An 18,287-nucleotide genomic window follows, 5' to 3' on the forward strand; every position below is an offset into this window, starting at 1 on the left:
TGGGCTGGATACAACATTCATCTGCAACTTACAGCAGCCAACATCCGTTAAGCCAGTGATTCATTACATTTCCAGCATATGCTCAAGCACTTAAGATCACCAGTGGGCAAAATACACAGTTTTTCCAAAAAATGTACTAGACCTATACAGTAATACAAATATATACAATACGCAAACTCGGATTAGATTTGAGATTAAGTATGTTACTCCATTCCCATCGGTGACACAACTAAATTATTGTTCAAATCCTGATGACATAATTATGATAACTTGGGCAGGATGATTTGCTATCTGCCTTGTGAGAAGTAGACTCTAGCATTGCTGCTGATGGAGAAGCTTAAGGTGGTTTGACACAAACCAAGGGATGCAGCAGGAGGAGAGTAGGTGGGGCAGGTAGGGTCTCAACCAGGAACACTAAACAAACGCAGCTAAAACAGCACCAGGAGTTCACGGGCAGAAGTGCACAGGTATGCATGGGATTTGTCAAACCAATCAGAAATAACTGGATCCTGAGCATGACAGAGGTATCCCCAAGTCACTGATTTGTATGTCATTTTACAAACTCCAACATATCTTTAGTCATAAATTAGTAGATAAAAGCAATTGTCTTAGGTTATGTGTATCTTACAATCTGATACTCTTGCAATGTAAAATTGGCTAATTCTACAGTCTTAGAATAGTCCTTGACATGACAAGGCCGACAAAAAACGTTTTCCAAGGTGAGCAACCTTCTGTGGAGTGCGCACGACAGGCTGCAGTTGTGATGTTCAGCGGTAACCCACTGCAACACCTCGCGGGGCGTATGCTTTGGAATGAGAAACATTCCGCGCCAGAACAGCCGGGCGACTCAAGGGGAGGGGCCGGGTCGGGAGGACCAACAGTCGGAAAGTAGCAAACTCGACTTCCTTTCCTGAGAGGTGTCGGCCGGCCGAATCCGCGAAGAAGCGTCTGGCTCTGTGGTTCAATCCTCCACGCCATCATTTAAATGTGTAATTAAGTGCGCCATCGCAGAGAGGCCGTCAAAGCCAGAGTGGGCTTAGTGACGAGAAAGGAGGAGGGAGAGGGAGAAGCTCAGACCAGCTGAAGTGCGCGTTTCTCATGAAAAAGAGCTAATGATTCCTGCAAGAAAGTGAACAAGGACGTTTCTTCCTGTAGGGATTTCATGGTGTAACGGTCCATCACGACCCAAGGAAAGAAGAGAAATCATAGTTTCTGTGTGATGACTGAAAAAGAATCGGCGAAAGACAAACTAATATCAGGTAAAGCCAGTTTTGGCATTCTCTGTAAGTGTGCTCTCTTGTAATTATTTAATTGCCGCAGCAGAGTGCAGTAACGTTAACCTATACTTAGTTGCCTAAACATGCAGCGCGCAGGACACCATATGAGCAAACGATGTTTCGCAGAGGATCAGCTTTAGCCTTCGTCCCCTCTGAAATTACATTGCAAGAAATGCGTCTTTCGGAATTTCTGCTTATTCATGACCAACTGAATATGGCTCCTTTACATTACATCATTATTCCTGGGAAGCGACTAGTTAAGAGTCTGAGACCATGGCCACTGCCGCAATGACTGTGGTCTGTGCATGTGAGTGCCGCTGTGCATCTTAGACAATAGATTAACCTGTATGAGGCGCGTTATGTTGCTACATGGCAGGTACTCGTCTTTTAGGTGTTTTAGGTGACTGCTGAAGGCTTGTTTACCGGGATATTTCTAATTAACTCGTAGATGGGACAAAACGCGCAGTCGAGTTTCACAGCGATGCTGGCGGTGCAGTTAGATCACGTGGTACATCTCCTGGGAGCTTTGACTCAATGCAGCAAAAGTCTGCATGCCTCATCATTCCAGGTGAGGCAGCCACGGGACACGCTGTCAGCGATCATGACACGATACAGGCCAGATTTCAGCATACGTGCTGCTAGTACGTTACCAATAGGCTACGCCACGCATTTCTACCCACAAGGAGCGCCCTTTTTAGTTCACACTTTCCTTCATGTTGTCATTTAGCCTATGTGTTGTAGCTAGTCTTGTTATATTTATAGGGAGTTAAAATGAAAATAAGATGTGTTGTTCAACAATGGTGTCCCAATGACATTGAAACTCAGTGGAATTTAAATCGATGGGCGGCAACTGTCCTTTTGGAAGGACGGCTGTTGTGATGCAATACGGGAGGAGCGTCGCATCTCCTGCTTGATGCAGCTTCCAGCGTGCATGATTGCATCCACCCAGACACAGATGGAAGCGATTAAGCCTGATTCGAGCCCACGCCGGGACACTTCAGTCAGCTCCAATATTTCGCCACCACCTTCGCGTTTATCAGAAAGGCAAACAGGGACTCTTCGCGAAAATCAGCATGCTATCCAACTGCTTGTAACACTTGAGTGAAACGTGCCAGGATGTGCCGTCTGGCTGTTGTCCCACATGAAAAGGTGACACGTACTTGTTAATGGAGTTGTCCTACAAGATTTGCATAGCCTCGTTTGACCTGCGAACAAGACGTGTAGACCATTTGTTTCTCCTTTCAATTAGCAGTGCTATGACCAGGGCCAAACCATGATGGTTACATAAAATCTGGTAGAGACGGTATTGTCAGTTGCACGCAACTTTAACTGTGCCAGTTTTCTCTGATGTCCCCTACAGTAAGCCCATCGCATCACCACAGTGGCTCTTTGGACAGAGATACACAAAGAGTTCTTTGTTCGAGCGAACAGACAGGGCTGGGTGGTGGACCCCAGAGCTAAGTCACGTAGACTCACATAGGGCTAAAAGGGCTGAGATTTTTTGATTGAGCTCAGCCAGGCGAAGCTCATTAAATTCCTGAATATACGCCCTGGCATTGTCTTAGGTGTTATGCACGTTCCTTGAAGTGTTTTGCCGTTTGTTTCCTTAAAAGGTGTACTTTGATTTTCAGACTGTAGGCTATTTTGTGTACTTTCCATACCCAGTAGATAATAGAGCAGTGTATTCCTCTGTCATAATTTAAAGCTATATTATGCTTCATTTCTAAATCAAATGTACTAGCCCCCCGTCCATGACATCTTGGAAGACTATGCCATAAACAGTTTGAGTTTGTTTTGTTTTACACTTTGATTGGGTTAAGCCAGGGCCGACTTAAGAAAATCAAGGTGATCCCTGTTATGCTTCTTATGTTGTCCAAATAGTGGTTAACATTAATATATGCTTTTAGCCACACCCAACCATAAAACCTACATGGTGAAGCTTTAATTATACCTTGATGGCTCAGAATGTGATGTTGGCTGTAGTTTTCTTATGACCACCATGCTAACATATGTGTATCAACCCAAAGTAACCTTTCATGGAGTTTTGTTGGAGGGTCTGCCTGATAACCCCGCAGTGAAGTGACGTGGTGACATGTAGTGCACTTGTGCAGAGCACCCTGGGAGTTCACCAGCACTGCATGCAGCAGAGTTCTTGTTTAGAAGGTGGTTTTGGAATAAACCTTTATCTTTAGTGCTAATAAATCACAGTCCAGCTCATCCCCATGAAATTGTGAATTCTTCAGAGCTGCCACATGTTGATTGTCTGAGCTCCTATCCTCTCCTGAAGCAATCATGTGGATCTGCAGTACTACGTGTCTACGGGGAGCTGATATTAGATCAATACACAAATATTGACTGGAGTATCGATACACAAATTGACTGAGGTATGCTAGAGTATTGCATACCAGCCATCATTTGGGTCAGACTCTGCAGGTTAGACATGTTTAGGTTAGGTTAGATATGACGTATATGTCTTTGAGAAATGCTTTGTGGACGGCATGAAAGATTAGGATTAGGATGAGATTAGGATTTCATTGATCAATGTGGTATATGTCATTGATACATTTTTTTATGGGCGCCAAGTAAAATATCACAGGTCAGTATCTCATTGATAAACAGATATCCAATTGATTAATGTTTAGTGGCTGCGTGCCGGACCTGCAGCAGTGTAGTTGTCCCACAGGTTGTGTAGACTGGGCAGCCTAGACCGAGTGTTTGCCTGCGGCCGTGTGCTCAGCAGTAGGGAGGGGCTGGCGCCGGTCCTGAGTAGAGGTGATGCAGTGTAGTGTGTAATGACAGCAGCTCGCGCACACACACACACACACACACACACACACACACACACACACACACACACACACACAACCACACCCTGCTCGTCCTCAGGGGCTGGGGCTAACAGCCCGGCACTGTCTATGCTAGCTGGAGACTGGAGCGGAACCCATCCAGTGTCTGCTGATTTCTGGGCCAGGTTTTCCCTAAAGAACCCTTAAAGGTTATTAAGATTATGATGAGAGCCCCTCCCCCCGATTTATTGATTTTATTTAGTTATCTCATGCCATTATCAAGAAAGCAATGTCTCAAGTCACTTTACAGAACCCAAGGCAGACATACTGTAGTTGTCTCCCTCCCTCTCTCCCTCTCTGAACCTGTCTTCTGCTTCATATCCTTCTCTGTTAAACGAGCCACCTCCGATGGATTTGCTCGTTCTGCTCTGGAGCTTTAGCACCTCTGAGTAGGTGTGGTCAGGCATGCTCTGTCAGCAGCACAGCCGCTGTCCAAGCTATCGATCCCCATGTTTCTCATACCCCTTTGCCACCAAGGCGCTTCCAGAGCTGGTCGGAGCTGCTGCCTATATCTCGTACCAGTTCGTCGCTTGCCAAAGAACCGGCCCACGGCCACGGAAAACTGGTTCCAGAGCGGCACCGACCCTTTGCTGGTATAGAAGCAAGAATCGGTTACGTCATCGGCTGGGGATGGGATTATCGTGACCAATAAAACTTTGTATCACCATAAAAAAAATCACCATGGCTAGCTGTTGGTCAGCTAACATTTTGCAAGCAAGCATAGCTAATTTGTCACATCAGTGTTGTTGTTGTTGACGTATACAGACGTGTATAGTGACATGATGACCTGGCTCTATCGTGGCTCTCTAGCCCATGGAAAAGCAAACTATTTTGCTAGATGAACCAACTCTGAACTGGCACTAGCAACTGGTATGTGTTGGTGGAAAAGGGGTATAAGAAGACTCTTTCTCTCTCTCTCTCTCTTTCTCTTGTTCTCTCTCTCGTTTTCCCCCTCTGGCTTCATCTGAGACTCACTCTCTGTCTGTCTTTCTCTTCATCTTTGTCTCTTTCCTTCTCTCTCTATTCCTCGTATCCTCGGGTTCTGTCTTTCTCATTCTCTTGCCCCCTCTCTCTCTTATGGCATCCCTATTTCCTCCCTTCCTTATGTCTTCTTCATCCTCCTCTTCCTATGTGCTTCATACATACGTTACACAAGTGCTCATGTGCAGCGAGAAAAGCATGTTGAGAAACCGGACTCCGTGATGGATGGGAACATTTGTTTCTCTTCACATTGAGTCCAGTCGAGGTGTTGAGATGCCCCCCAAGATAAGATGGCAGTCTGGACTCCCCATGTGTGCAAGTGGGAAATTAGTCTGGAGGTGGTTGTGTTGTCTGGAGTGGGATGTGCGCTCTGTGTCTGTCTGTTGGGCATGCAGTAGATCTAAGTAGGGGTATTCTCTGTCTACTTCCTCCAAGATCCAACTCTAACTTTCACATTTTTCCACTTTTACATTTGGCCAAAGACATTCAGTCCAGGGCTGTTGTTTGAAATTGTGTTTCAGAAGGTTTTAAAAAAATAATTAGCACCGTATCTTTAAGTATCCTGAAAGAGCTGTCACCCTATCAGATGGTGTGTGTGTGTGTGTGTGTGTGTGTGTGTGTGTGTGTGTGTGTGTGTGTGTGTGTGTGTGTGTGTGTGTGTGTGTGTGTGTGTGTGTGTGTGTGTGTGTGTGTGTGTGTGTGTTAGCCTGCATGTGTATTTACCTGTTTTGTGCGTTGGGAAAGGAGTTGGGTAGTTTTGTTAGCTGCTCGGTGGTGGAGGCAACAAGAATAGTGGTGGACAGTAAGCAGAAGTGGTGTTTTGTGAATTCCATGGCGGTGAAAGTGTGAAAATATATTTACAGTGAAATAAAAGAACATTTAAAAATGTCTTTAAACATGACAAGTGCGGGGTTGGCACTAAAAGTATAAATGCAGCTATTGGCTATACCAATATCCACTGGCCATACACACACACACACGACCCCCCCCCCCCCCCACACACACACACAGCACAAATACTTTATTCTTCAGTGAGATGGAGTGCACTCATCTTTAGCTCCATTCAGACCCTATAAATAGCCTCCAACCACACCCCTGGTTTAATTGATTATATTGAATTGAATAAATCTATACAATGCATTAAAGCATCATCGCCACTAAACATTTCCATAATTAAGGGTTTTCAAAAGGGTACTGGGACCTCAATTCAAAATATACCATTGCTGGTAGGCCTTTCCCGACAAATAGTTTTAACAAACAATCAAACAGCACAGCACATCTGCAAATGGAACGAGCAACACAAGCGATCCAAACAACACATCCCACAAACATGATATCATTGCTGGCCAATGAAGGAATAGTGGTGAATGAATGTTGCATATTCTGTTTGTCGGTTTATTATTATCGGTGTGTGTGGAAAAAAGCCTGATCGTTCGAAAATGTCCTCTGGCACGGACTCACACATGACTGTGTGTGTGTGTGTGTGTGTGTGTGTGTGTGTGTGTGTGTGTGTGCGCTTGTGCATGTAACTGAGGTGTTTGTCCCCAATAGACAGGTTCCCAGCCCATCAAAGTTTTGAATGAATGTTGCATATTCTGTTTGTCGGTTTATTATTATCGGTGTGTGTGTGGAAAAAAGCCTGATCGTTCGAAAATGTCCTCTGGCACGGACTCACACATGACTGTGTGTGTGTGTGTGTGTGTGTGCGCTTGTGCATGTAACTGAGGTGTTTGTCCCCAATAGACAGGTTCCCAGCCCATCAAAGTTTTGGACTTGGGGAAACTAGCCAATGACCACTGGTCCCGCCTTCTGATCTACAGGATAAAAGCATGTACTCTTACTTAGCAAAATGCCCCTGTGTTGAAATTGCAGGCCATTCCAGATGTCTGGGGTGAAAAGGAGTGAATTGCTAGAAATCATGGCAGGAACCGTAGATATAATTTGCTCTCATGTTGGTTCCACATATTGAAGGATCCATAAATGAAAAGTTACATCTGAAAAAAAGGCTTTCGCATAGCACAAGGAACACAAGTCCAGTACATGTGATCATCCTGAGAAGGTGAAATAAGTGTATGTTCTGTTCTTCACAGAGCCTAGCTGACAGAGCTAACGTTTCTGTGCATTGAGCTCAGAGCACTGCCCCAATCAAACAAACAAACAGAATACGCACACACGCACGCACACACACACACACACACACACACACACACAAAGCTGTCCCACTGACACACAGGCACGATAAAAAGCCTCTCAGACATCATGCTGTGGGCAGATGAAGGCACTTTTGCTAAAACGCTAGAGCACTGCAGAGAGATGCTGGACCTCTCCCCCTTACGTTCAACCCAGCAGAGAGCACACTGCTCTTACCCTCCCCCCACCTCCCTCATTCACTTAAAGAGGGTTTTAGCAGATTGCCTTCACAGGATTGCTCGTGTGTGTGTGTGTGTGTGTGTGTGTGTGTGTGTGTGTGTGTGTGTGTGTGTGTGTGTGTGTGTGTGTGTGTGTGTGTGTGTGTGTGTGTGTGTGTGTGTGGAATGAGGGAGAGATTGGGGGTGTGAGAGAGAGAGAGAGAGAGAGAGAGAAAAAGAACGAGGTCTCAATGCAGCCCTCCACCCCCTCCTTTAAGGTCACACACTCGTCCTCCACACGTCCAAGGAGAACGACTGACTGAATGACTTGGGCTAATGTCAGTGCTGGCCTCAAGGGCCCAATAGACTGTCACTGGTCTAGGCTCAGGGGCCCAATAGACCACAGCACTGGTGTAGTCTCAGTCTCTGCTCCATTAGACCACAGCACTGGTGTAGTCTCAGCCTCTGCTCCATTACACCACAGCACTGGTGTAGTCTCAGTCTCTGCTCCATTAGACCACAGCACTGGTGTAGTCTCAGCCTCTGCTCCATTAGACCACAGCACTGGTGTAGTCTCAGCCTCTGCTCCATTAGACCACAGCACTGGTCTAGTCTCAGTCTCTGGGGCCCATTAGACCACAGCACTGGTGTAGTCTCAGTCTCTGCTCCAATAGACCACAGCACTGGTGTAGTCTCAGTCTCTGCTCCAATAGACCACAGCACTGGTGTAGTCTCAGTCTCTGCTCCAATAGACCACAGCACTGGTGTAGTCTCAGTCTCTGCTCCATTAGACCACAGCGCTGGTTTAGTCTCAGCCTCAGGGGCCCAATAGACCACAGCACTGGTGTAGTCTCAGGCTCAGGGGCCCAATAGACCACAGCACTGGTGTAGTCTCAGCCTCTACTCCATTAGACCACAGCACTGGTGTAGTCTCAGTCTCTGCTCCATTAGACCACAGCACTGGTGTAGTCTCAGTCTCTGCTCCAATAGACCACAGCACTGGTGTAGTCTCAGCCTCTGCTCCATTCGACCACAGCACTGGTGTAGTCTCAGTCTCTGCTCCATTAGACCACAGCACTGGTGTAGTCTCAGTCTCTGCTCCAATAGACCACAGCACTGGTGTAGTCTCAGCCTCAGGGGCCCAATAGACCACAGCACTGGTTTAGTCTCAGTCTCTGCTCCAATAGACCACAGCACTGGTGTAGTCTCAGCCTCAAGCCAGACAGCATCCGGTCGCCCACCCCACCACCTCCCTGCTTCATTACCCATCTCATCTCACTGGAGCTTCACAGCTCATGGCCTAATAATGCATCACATTAACACCTTTTACGGTGAAATATTTAGCAGACACTTGCAAAATAATATGCAATTGAGAATACAAAAATAACAATGGTGTTTAAATGATAAATAGCAATTGTGATCATTTGTGTGCTTTTCCAGGAAAACTAGGTCATGCTACAGTAACATAAAACCACATTCCCTCCCCAAAAAAATAATATTACCGTAATAAAAAAAATGGATTCTTACAGCTGAGAATCGTTTAAGGTCTTTATCCTACAGCAACGGAGAGATACAAGTGTATTTAAGTGCTTTTAATTACAACCAAAACATCAAATGCATGTTTTTAAATCAGTTTTTGGCACTAAACTCTTCGACTGAACCCATGACATCACTGTCTGTTTGATCTGCTGAAGTCGTTGTGTGGCCTGTGCATTCCAGAGGAGTGTGTGTGTGTGTGTGTGTGTGTGTGTGTGTGTGTGTGTGTGTGTGTGTGTGTGTGTGTGTGTGTGTGTGTGTGTGTGTGTGTGTGTGTGTTAAAGTGTATGTCGCGGTTTGAGAGGGACCTCTTCTCAAAGCCATCTGCTTAAGCAGTTATGAGGTGGAGACTGACCATTGAGAACCAGCGGGTGGAATCTCAATCTGGAGGCTGGATGGGCCCCAGATGGTAGCTGAGGCCCCCGGCCCTGATGTGGCCCAGGTCTGGCCCTGATGTGGCATCGGCCCTCGTAAATGGGGGATGAAGAGAGAGCCTGCTGAAGGAGGCTCAGAGATGGAATAGAAGCATTACGTCATTTCATCGCTATGGGCCCCTATTAGTAAGCTTCCCAGTGGGAAGAAGCTATTGTATAGAAGAGTGAAAAGAGGAGGTGTGTGTGTGTGTGTGTGTGCATACGCGTGTGACTATGTGTGTGGCTGTCTCTATGTGTGTGTGTATGTGTGGTGTATGAGATTAGCTACTTTATCATGAAACAAGTATACAAGTGATGAACACAGTAGTGATTCTTTGGAGTGTGTGTGCAGAGCAGCTGTGTTTCATTAGTAAACACACACATCTTAAGATACTAGGGGGCTCTTCGACTGGGAATGTTTGGCATTTCGATGCTGCTGCATCCCCTCTGCCCCGACACAAAAGAGCACAGCTGGAGCACAGACCGCACACTGTTGATGTTGGCGCGATGGGCCAACACCCAGCTCAGAGCAGCATACGTTTAAACTCCGATTTCACCACCATGGCCGTCTCAGAGCAGCGTCGGTGCAGAGGGGGAGATATGTGTGTGTTTAGAAGGGAGAGGTCAGTGCCATGTCAGACACGACAGCTGCCATACACAGGCTGTGTGTGTGTGTGTGTGTGTGTGTGTGTGTGTGTGTGTGTATCTGTGTATGTGTGTGTTTGTTTGTACTCTCTGTGGAATAGCAGGTTGACAGTTGTTGATGTCTGGTGACCCGATCACTGCTAGTCCTCTAATTATGAGGACATATTTTTGAAATATTGACTTGAACTTGTAGATACACTCAACGTCAGATCATCTAAAACTCCATGGGAGTTTTCAGGCTGTGGAGATCTCTGCTGAACAACAGTTAAATCTCTAAATACTGTAAGTGATGCTTTCAGTGCAATACTTTGTCAGCTGGCTTTACATTCTTGTAGGTATCATTAATGGTGAATCTGGGGAATGATATGTTATGAATAGTGAATCGGTTCTGTCAATCTGTCACATTTTATTCACTGAAAGAAACCTTTTATCAGCTTCATTTGATTGAAGAAGCCTTCATAGGAACATCAGGTTTTCAAACTTTTTAATGAATCTTTTACACGGCACGTCTATGGGAGGGGTCTGACATTGGTCAGTGTCTGACCCAGATTTGGTAATGACACAGAAGAAGATATGCCGTTTGTGTGTGTGTGTGTGTGTGTGTGTTTGTGTGTGTCTATGTCTATGGATCTGCGTGTGTGTTGCATGAGAACCAATGTGCTTAAATTATTTCACACAGCTGAATAATTCAGATTCTTCTTTAAAACCACCGAATGGCGGAGCAGTATGCTTGCTGCCCTGTACGACTCCTCCTTGTTGAGTTCCGCTGTAGTGTTGTGAGGCTGTTATGGTATAGTGGTACGGAGGATGCCACCTCCATGTTTTTGACTGGTATTGGATTACAGAGGGTGCTCTGTCAGTGTAGTATTAAAGAGGAAACTCTCAGTATATTGGAGTGTTGGAGGTGGATATTCTGTCAGGGCTATGGTGTAGTACTGAGCACTCTTTCACTATTGCAGTGTAGTATTGTGGAGTACTCAGTGTTGTGTAGTATTGTAGTATTTAGGAGTACTCTTAGTGTTCTGGTGAAGTATTGCAGAGAGTGTTGACTGCAGTGTTGACTGCAGTGTTTTGCCTGTGGACAGCTGAGAGTGAGTGAGTGTTTGACCTGATAGTGAGATTAGAGAGGGGCTATTCTTACAGCTGAGTGTTGTGTTGTGCTGTTATCACACTGACCAGTGGACAAGGGCAGGAAAGGCCCATTGTTCGTCTGAAGGCTTTCTGACACGAGTGCACACATACGCACACACGCACGCTCACACACGGGCGCAGACACACACACACACACACACACACACACATACATATTCACACACATAAATGCAAACCTGACACTCAAGATACAGTGCCTATTCAGTCAATGATACGTATACACAGATTGATTATTGTTACGCATGTACCCTTGTACTCCCCAAAGTGCCATGCACTCACACTCACATATTGAAGGCCGCACATTTATCCTATCCCACCCTTCTGTCGTGCCGTAGCATGCTCCCTTCAGATGCAGGGACACACACACACACAAACAGACAGACACACACACACACAAACAACAGACACGCACAGACAGACACGCACAGACAGACACGCACAGACAGACACGCACAGACAGACACGCACAGACAGACACGCACAGACAGACAGACAGACAGACAGACAGACAGACAGACAGACAGACAGACAGACAGACAGACAGACAGACAGACAGACAGACAGACAGACAGACAGACAGACAGACAATGCTGTTTGACTGTCCCTCTGTCCCACTATCCCACCCTTCTGTTGTGTCCCTTCCCCTTTTGGATGCAGGCACACGCACACACACACACACGCTCACATACACACACACACACACACACACACAATGCTGATTGTCCCTCTGTCCCACTATCCCACCCTCCCCTCTAGTCACAATAAGACTGTTCGCTCTTCCTGCAGGCTATTTCTGGCCCACGGTTGAGTAAACTATAATTATCATGAATTGCTGTTGACTAGCTCAGAGATCTGACACAGAGGCCATAGGCAGAGGCCTTAAACTCACTAGAGATACAAACCCAATCTCAACACGGGATCTTTAGCCTTTTGATCTTCAGACCTCTTGATAAACTCCTCTCTCTCTTATACACACACACACACACACACACACACACACACACACACACACCGAACACACAAACCTTAAAAGCACACTTTCAATTTCTCTTTGATAGATTGACAGTGTGGTTTAAAAATGACGTGCACATGGTATTGCTGCAAAACTGTCAAACTGTCAGTCTGATTCAGTCCAGCGTGTGTGTGACTGTGTGTGTTTTATTAGATTAGATTCAACTTTATTGTCATTGCACAGAGTACAAGTACTGAGGCAACGAAATGCAGTTAGCATCTAACCAGAAGTGCAAAATCAGAAGAGTGCAGAGTATGTGCAAAGTGGTAATATAAAAATAGATAAATAGAATATATACAGTATGGTATAAGACATAAGTAATATGAACAGTAAGCAGCAATAGTGGTCGTTAGTGCAGATGTGATATAGATATATGATATAGATATACAGTATGTAAGTGAAGTACAGGTGAAAGTGGCAGTAGAAGTTATAAATGAGGTAGGAGACATAAGATATAAGTACGGTGAATATGGATATGGACAACAATTTTAAATAAATAGATATAAACAAATGAACAGTTTTAGTGCAAATGTTCAGTGGCTGGGGGAGGTGTGTGGCAGTCAGGCCAGGGTAGAGGGGGAAGTACAGTCACTGTAGGAAGGAATGTGATGGGGTAGCCAGGGGGGTCACAGTGATGCAGAGTTCAGCAGGGTGACAGCCGCAGGGAAGAAGCTGTTCCTGAGCCTGCTGGTCCGGGAACGGAGGACCCTGTAGCGCCTCCCTGAGGGGAGGAGGGCAAACAGTCTGTGGTTGGGATGGGAGCTGTCCTTCTCGATGCTGCGCGCTTTCCGCAGACATCTTTTGCGCTGGACAGCCTCGATGGAGGGGAGTGGGGAACCAGTGATGCGTTGGGCAGTTTTCACTACCCTCTGGAGAGTTTTGCGGTTTGCCACAGAGCAGCTGCCATACCAGACTGAGATGCAGTTGGTGAGGATGCTCTCAATGGTGCAGCGGTAGAAGTTCACCAGAATCTGAGGGGACAGATTTGCCTTCTTCAATCTCCTCAGGAAGAAGAGACGCTGGTGAGCCTTCTTGATTAGGGTTTATAAAGCCTTTAATGCTTGTTTTACAATCCAGCAGGTTAACATACAGTGGGGAAAATAAGTATTTGAACCCCTGCCGATTTCCCAAGTTTGGCCACTCACAAAGAAATGTGTGATCTATAATTGTAATAGTAGGTGTATTTTAACAGTGAGAAACAGAATATCAACAAAAAAAATCCAGAAAACTGCATTTTATAACATTTATGACTTTATTTGCATTTGATGCAGAAAATAAGTATTTGAACCCCTAGCAAAACATGACTTAGTACTTGGTGGAATAACCCTTGTTGGCAAGCACAGACGTCAGACTTTTCTTGTAGTTGGTCACCAGGTTTACACACATCTCAGGAGGGATTTTGGTCCACTCCTCTTTGCAGATCCTCTCCAAATCCTTAAGGTTGCGTTTTCAATGGGAGGGAATGAGGGAATGAGGTCCAAGCCCAATATTCCACATTACATGGCCCCATCCATAGTCCCCTCGATGCAGTGGAATCGTCCTGTACCCTTGGCAGAGAAACAGCCCCAAAGCATAATGTTTCCACCTCCATGCTTGACGGTGGGGATGGTGTCATATTCAGCATTCTTCCCCCTCCAAACGCGGCAAGTCGAGTTGATGCCAAAGAGCTTGATTTTGGTCTCATCTGACCACATCCTGTCTCCCAATCCTCCTTAGAATCATTCAAGTGTTCATTGGCAAACTTCAGACGGCCCTGTACATGTGCTTCCTTGAGCAGGGGGACCTTGCGAATTCTGCAGTACTTTAAACCATTACGGCGTAGTGTGTTGCCAATGGTTTTCTTGGTGACTGTGGTCCCAGCTGCCTTGAGATCATTCACAAGCTCCCCCTGTGTAGTTCTGGGGTTATTCTGCACCTTTCGGATGATCACCGATACCGCACGAGGGGATATCTTGCATGGAGACCCAGACCTAGAGCGATGGACAGTTGTTTGGTGTTGCTCGCATTTACGAATAATCGCACCAATAGTTGTCTGCTTCTCACCAAGCTGCTTGCCGATGGTTTTGTAACCCATTCCAGCCTTGTGCAGGTCTACAATCTCTGACCTCCTTGGTCAACTCTTTGGTCTTGCCCATGGTGGTGAGGTTGAAGGTGTGAAGTATGATTCTTTGGACAGGTTTCTTTTATACACGTCACCAGTTGAGATCAGGTGTACCTTGTTAGGCCTAATGAGGACTAATCTGTGTGCTTCTTGGGCACATAACTGGTCATTGGGAGCCAGAATTCTTGCTGTTTGCTTGGGGGTTCAAATACTTATTTTCTGCATCAAATACAAATAAAGTCATAAATGTTATAAAATGCAGTTTTCTGGATTTGTTTGTTGATATTCGATTTCTCACTGTTAAAATACACCTACCATTACAATTATAGATCACACATTTCTTTGCAAGTGGCCAAACTTGCTAAATCGGCAGGGGTTCAAATACTTATTTTCCCCACTGTATGTGCCTGCTCCTCCACACTCAAAGACGTGTGTGTGTGTGTGTGTGTGTGTGTGTGTGTGTGTGTGTGTGTGTGTGTGTGTGTGTGTGTGTGTGTGTGTGTGTGTGTGTGTGTGTGTGTGTGTGTGTGTGTGTGTGTGTGTGTGTGTGAGAGAGAGAGGGAGAGATCTATATCTATCTCTGATTTGTGTCTGTTTTAGATACATGTCAATCACCTCAGAGACATCGATCTCCCTCTCTCTCATCACTCACACCACTTAAGCACACACACCCATGCAAGAAGTGTCGTCTTTCTGTCTGCATAGCTGTTCATGCATGCGCGCGCGCGTGTGTGTGCGCGTTCACGTTCTAGTTGTAGGTTGAATGTATAACACTTGACCTCTAACGTGTGTGTGTGTGTGTGCACGCGTTTGTGTGTTAGAGAGAGAGCGAGAGATCCTCCATCATAAACCTCAGTGGTCCTGCCATTTTGTTTAACTCTACATACCATTGTGAAAGGGGAGGACAGGACTTTTAAGCCAAACTGGAGAAAGAAATGGCCCCAACATCATGTCTGGAAACAGTCAGTAAATTTTGTGTGTGTATGTGTGTGCTCGTGAGTGAGTCAGTGAGAGAGGAGAGGGATTCTGTACATAGAGAGCCAGTTTAGTCATGTTGCAAGACTTTTGTTTTTGGCATTGTGCGTGTGTGTGTGTGTGTGTGTGTGTGTCAGAGGAGAGGTGTAGGGGCAATGTCTTTGCAGCAGAGCATAAATGGTCTTTCTGATGACTTCATCTCTCTCTCTCTCTCTCTCTTCATTCTCCTTTTACCCCTCTATCCATTAAGTTTTTCTGTTTTACCCCTTCATTCACCCTTTCTCTCCCTCCATCTCTCCTAATGTTCTCTCTCTCCTCTCTCCTTTCTTCTCTGTCTCTTCATTCTCTCTGTCTCTCTCCCCCTGATTCCTCATTCATCCTTATGTCTCACGCCCAGAGGTCCATGACGTTCTCTGATTGGCTGCTTTTGTGTTCCACTTTGCTTTGATTTGCACTTCAAAATAAACTATGCCACCACACACTGTTGCTGTCCACTGACAAGTACATACTGTGTGTGTGTGCATGTGTGTGTGCGTGTGCACTTGTGTGTACGTTTGTTACATCTGGTAAATGTCACAGTTGAACATGATGTGTTTGCGTGTGTGCGTGTTTGTATCTGTGTGTTTCATTACAGGCCATGCTGTGTAAAGCTATTTTGCAATGCACCGTATCAAAGAACTGTATCATTGCATATGTATGAGCCAAATGTGTTTAAATACTTGTGTGCCATTGTTGGCTTCAGAGGACAATGCAGCTCTGTCAGGACCTTTTTAAAGCTTTTTTTTGTTTTGTTTTCACCCAAAATGATTTATTACAACCCCCAGATTTAGAAGTTCATTTGTCATTCAAGTCTTGTATGTATAGATGTTTATAATTGCACTGATTCATGAGTGTGTGTGTGTGTGTACCTCACAGCCAGGGAGTTAGCAGGTTGGCAGTGACTAGCGCTTTTTAGTTGTTAAATACCAAATGAACGATAAGTCACTGAAATGAATGACTCTCAGCAGGCTGTGGTTTCTGCTCTCTGTGTAAACGGAGCCAGGAAGTACTGTACCCTGTGTAAAAGCATAGCTTAGTGGCCTGTGTGTGTGTGTGTGTGTGTGTGTGTGTGTGTGGGAGAGAAAGACGGTGAGTTATATAATCCCACAAGTGTGTGGGGTTCCATGGGGTGTGTGAGTTGCAGCGAGTTTGTGGAACGTCCTATGGGGAGCACTGCCAAGATAGGGGAGGTATGTATGTGTGTGTGTGTGTGATGTCCTTTGGGAGTTTGTGGTGTTGGGGAGGGGGAGTTGGCTCTCTTCTCAAGTTTTCCTGTGCTTTAGACAGGGCGTGTTTACATACTTACATCATCACTGCATTTCTGGAACTTAACATGTATTATATGGTTATATTTTATATATGACATAGTTATAAGAAGCATTTACCTGTTTACATTGTTTCATGACAACCAGTTCTCTGTGTGTGTGTGTGTGTGTGTGTGTGTGCGTGTGCATTGTTTTTCTATGCTGTGTGTGTGTGTGTGTGTGTGTGTCTGATAGTTTTGAAAATGTGTTTGTTGTTAGTACTGAATTCTTTTAAAGCATACAGACATTCCTCAGGCCTTTTCCTAATTAATAATGACTGGAGAGGGAGCTAGCCCCCTTAGGACACTTTCATTTACACACACACACACTCACACACACACTCACAGAGAGAGATACGTAGTATGATTGATAGAGTGTGCTCCATACTGAAGACTGTATTGTGGCTTAGCATTAGTGTGTGTGTGTGTGTGTGTGTGTGTTAGTGCACCAGCTCATAGAATTGGGACACTCGTTAGTAAGACATGGTACTCTGCATCATTTAAGAGTTCTGATTTCTTCACTGGCATACCGCTATATAAAACTACATAACTACAGTAGATATCGCCCACCGGGGGATTGTATAGTGTCTGTGAATGATGATCCTGCAGGTGTGAGCATGTAGTTGATTAGATGTTGATGAAGTGAAGGGAGAGTGAAGGAGGGGGTGGAGAGAGATAGAGAAAGAGAGAGAGGGAGGGAAAGAGGAGGGAAAAAGAAAGTATTCTGAAAAACAAAAGCCTTCACATCCTGTTGTGCTTCATTGTGTATTTCAGTGAATATAAAAAGCAGAGACACACGCACACACATTTTACGTACATTGAAACACACACACACCTTTTATATAAACTGAAACACACAGACACACACTCACACATATTTTATATCTATTGAAATATAGAAACGCACACACGTACAAACACACACACAGTGTCCTGTGTTGAGGTAGTGAGAGCCTCTGTGTCGCCCCCACATTGAAACTGACACACACACACACACACACACACACACACACACACACACATTTCCCCCACATACCTCGCATGCCTGAGGCGCTCAGGTCCACTGAAGAGGAGGAATTGTGACCTTTGACCTCGGCTGTTTCCTGTCAGACGTTTTTTCCTCTTTACCCCAACATTCCAGACGCAACCATAGTGTGTGCGCGCGCACGCACACACACACACACACACACGTGTGTGTATGTTATTGTTCACATATTGGTGCCTGTGGATATATACGTATGCGCACTTGATTGTGTGTGTGTGTGTTGTGGGAGGGGACCTAGTCAGCCAGGACAGATGGTTGGGGAAAGAAAGATAACTCCCTCTCTCTGTCTGTTTAGTTCTTCCCTCTCTTTTTCTCATTTCCTCCCTCCCTCTCTCTTTCTGTCTGTCTCTTCCCTCTATCTCCTCTTCCCATCTCTCTCTGCTCCTAATTGCTCCGTGTTTGTTCTTCCTCTCCGCCTGTGAAAATAGATCAGAGCTTTTGGTGGGCAGTGCTGGCTGCTGTCCCACACAGTGTCCAGTGTCACAGTGAACAGTGCCATGAGAGGATTCCTGCCGCCTCTGAGGGTCCCTGGTCAGTGTAGCAGGCTCTCAATGCCTCAGTCAGACCTGTCTCTCTCTCACCAACTAGAGGTGTGGTGCCTCTTAGGGTCCCTG

The 18,287-nt window shown here is 45.6% G+C and overlaps 1 protein-coding gene across 1 annotated transcript in view; it reads left to right on the plus strand.

The window, feature by feature from the left end:
* Positions 1-761: 761 nt before the first annotated feature.
* Positions 762-18,287, plus strand: part of hspa12a (heat shock protein 12A) — a 52,937-nt gene continuing 35,411 nt past the window's right edge. Inside the window, 1 exon segment of the mRNA XM_031578655.2 lies at positions 762-1,259. Within this exon segment, the coding sequence (XP_031434515.1) occupies positions 1,220-1,259 (40 nt within the window). The 5' untranslated portion in view covers positions 762-1,219.

Source organism: Clupea harengus, chromosome 13 (genome assembly GCF_900700415.2).
Source record: "Clupea harengus chromosome 13, Ch_v2.0.2, whole genome shotgun sequence".
NCBI classification, from domain to species: Eukaryota; Metazoa; Chordata; class Actinopteri; order Clupeiformes; family Clupeidae; genus Clupea; species Clupea harengus.